General features: G+C 32.1%; 1 protein-coding gene across 1 annotated transcript; it reads right to left on the bottom strand.

The window, feature by feature from the left end:
* Positions 1-324: 324 nt before the first annotated feature.
* On the bottom strand, positions 325-2,548 carry nitr10a (novel immune-type receptor 10a). Its single transcript, XM_052148944.1, has 5 exons — positions 2,339-2,548; positions 2,094-2,141; positions 1,764-1,916; positions 1,591-1,625; positions 325-1,102 (listed from the first exon to the last, which is right to left on the bottom strand). Exons 1-5 carry the CDS (start codon positions 2,430-2,432, stop codon positions 998-1,000), a joined length of 435 nt encoding a protein of 144 aa, XP_052004904.1. The 5' UTR covers positions 2,433-2,548; the 3' UTR covers positions 325-997.
* Positions 2,549-4,773: the final 2,225 nt, after the last annotated feature.

The following is a 4,773-nucleotide window of genomic DNA, read 5'->3' on the forward strand; positions in this document are numbered from 1 at the left end:
CAAAAAAGTATAATAACAAAAAAATTAAAAATTATAATAAAAAAAGCGCAAAAAATTGTTTCTGCCAAATATACTTGCATTTAATATAAACACAAACATTAAGCTTAGAGCAGAATTCTCCCATTTTTTAGTGGAGTACCTGCAAATGTAACAGTATGTTAATATCAAGCACAGTGAAAAAGTTCAGTGAACTTGTGCATGTAGGTTTGCACTTTAACCAGCAAAGTAAAAAAAATTATATATATATATATATATATATATATATATATATATATATATATATATATATATATATAAATAAATTCAGTGCAGCGGTTGATTGACAGGTAGAAATGTCACCCTAGACATCAGTGGTTTCTCCAGGCTCAAACATGGGAGTCAAAAAATATATTTTTTAGGCCTATCCACTGTGATCTATATGCCATTATAATGGATACCACGCCCCCAGAATGTAGCCCTATGACTTAAAATGAAAACAAGTATGACAGATAAAAATAGGCCATGAAGGACATTTTACAACTCAGTCTGTCAAGTGGCAGATAAGTAGTCTTTTAAATCTTACCAGTGAAGTTCACTAAGGTCTGCACTCAAGAGCGGTATCTTCCGAGGAACACAACAGCTTGACATACATATGATCAAAGCATTTTTTGGAAATGCAAATGTGCCCCATCAGGCCATCAAGAATGCTTGTAGCACATGCCCATGATGTTCTCCAGATCTAGGTTGATTAACACTGACGACGACCAGCTAGCCCCACGCAAAGTAAATGATAACAATTAAATGGCTTTAATGCAACCGAAGTTAATAATTAAATAATTTCTCAAAAGAATATATACTGTTGCCTTGTACAATGGACATAAAACAAGTTTTAGATGTAGAACATAAATTATTTCTTAAAATAAATGTATGAATATGCCACGAATTTTGCAAAACAGAGCCACATCTAGTAGTTCAGCCCCACCTGCCCCTAATGTAGTGACACAACTGGACTTGTGTTTCATGTGCTGTCTGTGTACATAACTATTGTATCCTCAGTGTGTCTTCCTGCTGTCCTGGGTTTCATTGAGAAATGAACTGCAGCATATTCAACTGAATCTGGCTCCTGCAAAAATAAAACAAAATGTTAAACAGACAAAGAAGAGTTAAACATAAATGTTTACATTCCTTTACAAATTAATAGCCTCCCCTTCTACTCTAACCCTGCATCTTCCTATCTCTTGGACTAGTAGAAGTTACAGTAACAGGGTTTGGTTTAGATATCAGACAGAAATCTTCTAACAACATAGAATATACATATTTTTCATATGCCTTTAATGCAGATGTTGTTGAAATATAAAATACTAATAACAATAAAAATGTTTTAGTTTTAAATAATTTTATAATAAAATGTCAAAACACATATTAACCTGATTTTGTCGGCATACAAAAATAATTTACCCAGCAGGAATAAGAACAAGAGTGATACATTTCTCATATAAATGCCAATAAATAAAAAAACTGAGATTAAGTACTGCATTGAAGGGTGTCCTTTATTTATTTATTCATGATTTAGTCTTTATTAAGACCTTTACCTCATACTATGGAGTTTACCTTGTCATCAATGTGTTGTTCTTGACATTCAGTGACTAGCACAAAATACAGAAAGACAATCAGTTATTATTCTGGGATAATTAAGATGTGTTTTTTACTAAAGTAATTTATTTATTGAAACATTCATTCCACATTTGTAATTAACATTGAGAAACCATGTAAGAAAAGTTTACCTTTTTTCTGCTTCTGTCTTTTGTGTTGCCTGATAATGGCAATGATGAGAGATATGATAAATGTACAAACAATTATGCCACCAAATAAGAGGGTCAGTTTGAAAAAGATGTCTTGAGAACACTCCTTAGTAGACACAAGATATTTCTCATTATCTATAGAAAGAAGACATAATTTTACTTATTGACATTCAAAATGACATCTCAAAAATATTATCATAAAATTACATATTACATTATATATTATGTTTTAAAGAGCAATTAGCAATTAACATTAATGTATTAATTACTTGCAGCTTAACTTGGTTTGAAACACACAATTAAAATTCATACCTTTTTTTGAGATTTCTGTGTCATTTTTCATTATTATGACTTTCTTTTCTAGATTATACATAAAAAAAAGGTTTACCCTTATGAATCAATTAGAATGGTGCTATTTTCTAAACTGTAAATCTTACAGCATTGCATTTCTCTGACATTTATCACATAGATGCAGATTGAAATAACTGAGTTAAAAATTAGGGAGAATAAACATTATGAGGGTATGAAAATAATGTAATAATGTTTCAGAAGATTACCTTTAACTTCAAGCTGTGTTCCACTGCCAAAATGTACTTGATAATCTGTAGCTCCACAAAAGTAGAAGCCAGAATCAGAAATACTCACATGCATTTATTGTTAGAGTGGTACTTTTGCTGTTCAGATTCATGACCAGGTGGTCTTTTGTGAAATTGTTGAAATACCGTGGCTCTACGCTACTAAGACTTTCAATGTATAACATGGACACAATAGCCATAGGTACAGCACCATCATTTTGTTTAAACCAGTACAGGTATCCAGAAACTCTTACTGTGTGTTGACAACATATAGTTACAGTATGTCCTGGCTGTGCCTGTTTGATTGTTGAACACGTAACTAGAAGAAAACCTGAAATCCATTTAAATAAAATGAAATCATAGCACACCACAATATTACAATTTGATTTAGGTAAAATATGAGGCTCCCTATTTAATATCTCCAAAGTATCTAAAATCACCTGCCCTGCCCTCAATATTGAATTAAAAGTTACAGAAAATAGTCATTCTTACCCGCCCAACAGAGCAACAAAGTTACAGTTAAAATATAATCCATTTCTGTACTCTGTACTACTTAAGCAAGAGCTGAAGAGGAAATTAAAGTGGGCAACATCAATGTTTTATACGTACAGTATAAGAAGAAGGAGTGGCTTTTGCAGCCAAACTATGACAGGCCTGCTGTGCCAATAAAGAAGCCAGTCTAGGTCACATCAATATCTGATTTCCATAATAATAATTATACTACTACTAAAATTACTACTACTACTACTATTAATAATAATTTATTTTTGATGGCTGCCTAATTACACTAGGCAATCTGTTTACTCTGGACATTATTAGAGCTCTGAAAATGACTGGCATTTTCTGAATTAATTATAGTAAGAAATGTAAATTGTAAACATATTTATTTTATATTTATTTTACACCATTGCATATTGGTGGTGTTTTGTAATGGTGATATTGCCAATAACAATAATTCATGTATTTAAATATGTGATATATTTATAATACGTTCAGTAACCTGCTGTACATCTCATAGATGCTACATGTATCTCCTTAACTTTGATTAATGCATAACGGGTACATGTACAATAAAAATAAGGATACCACTTTGTAATAGGATACCATGGATACCATCATTCATAGGATACCAAGGATATCATCATTCATAGGTAACTGTGCAGGATTTGATGCAGGACAATTACACTACATAAAAAAAATAATAATAATCAAATCACTTTATTGTCACACTACTGTGTACACAAGTGCAACAGTAGGTGAAAGTCTTGTGTGCAGTTCCGAATAACATAGCAGTACCAATTACAATAAACAACATATTTACACAACACAATTTACATAACAAATGTACACATACTTACACAATATACAATAAACAGTAAACAATACACACAATATAGAATACACATACAATAATAAAAAATAAGGGTAAGGGTATATAAAATATTTTATACAGTAGTTGAATTGGGGAGAATATATTTGACAGTCCAGTGTGTGATACAAGATGATAATTAATAAAGTGCAGTGCTGATTGTTGATCGTGAGAGATCGAGTGTTCAAAAGTCTGATTGCTTGGGGGAAGAAGCTATCATGTAGTCGGCTGGTGCGGGTCCTGATGCTGCGATACCGCCTGCCTGATGGTAGCAGTGAGAGCATTATGGGAACACAATGACCTAATCAGTTATCTACAGGGAACTGATACTATGGTAGTTCACTATTAGCTTATCAATAATTACTGAATTGTGTTTGTCTCAGTCAGAACTATTAACTATCTGTGGCTAATTTGAAATAATTAATTATTTAATTAATCATCACTGCATTAACTTCTCAAAAGCCAGTGTCTGAAATGTATACGATCAAATTTGTCAACTTTAAAATTATTCTTCAGAGAAGCAAGTTTTTCATGTGTTCTTTTACAGGAAATCAATTTATGAATGTAACAACACTCTGAATCACTAGGCCACAGTGCTGGTGTCATGACTAATCATAACCCCCCCTTGCTATATTCAAGCAAATAAATACTATATCACATTGATTTTCTGTGACAAAATGGTGAATTATCTGTTTCCCACATGCATGTCCACATACATAATATATATATATATGCTATTTCTTACCCAATGTGGTGTTGTTGGTTGACTTGATTTACATTTGGCATTGCTAATTGATGAAGAAACAGCATGGAAGTAAACAAGCAAGTACAACACATGAACTGTATGATATGACAATTGACATTTGAGTGTACTATTGAAATTATGTAAGTTGTGCATCTATTTAGACTCCTATTTAAAATGCCTGAGCAAATGCTCATGTGTAGCTTATGTGTATCTTATGTGTACAGTAGATTATCTGTTATATGTAGCTCAATATGTGTTTGACAGTCAGCTGTGTCAGTGCGAATTTTCAGTGTGAAAGCAATG

This window comes from Xyrauchen texanus, chromosome 2 (genome assembly GCF_025860055.1).
Source record: "Xyrauchen texanus isolate HMW12.3.18 chromosome 2, RBS_HiC_50CHRs, whole genome shotgun sequence".
Classification (NCBI taxonomy): Eukaryota; Metazoa; Chordata; class Actinopteri; order Cypriniformes; family Catostomidae; genus Xyrauchen; species Xyrauchen texanus.

Coding starts and splice junctions, on each gene's coding strand:
- nitr10a (XM_052148944.1), bottom strand. CDS start 2,432: ATGCATGTGAGTATTTCTGATTCTGGCTTCTACTTTTGTGGAGCTACA. Junction 1,917..2,093: donor CACAGAAATCTCAAAAAAAG/GTATGAATTTTA, acceptor TTCTTTCTATAG/ATAATGAGAAATATCTTGTG. Junction 1,103..1,590: donor AACAACACATTGATGACAAG/GTAAACTCCATA, acceptor TTATTTTTGCAG/GAGCCAGATTCAGTTGAATA.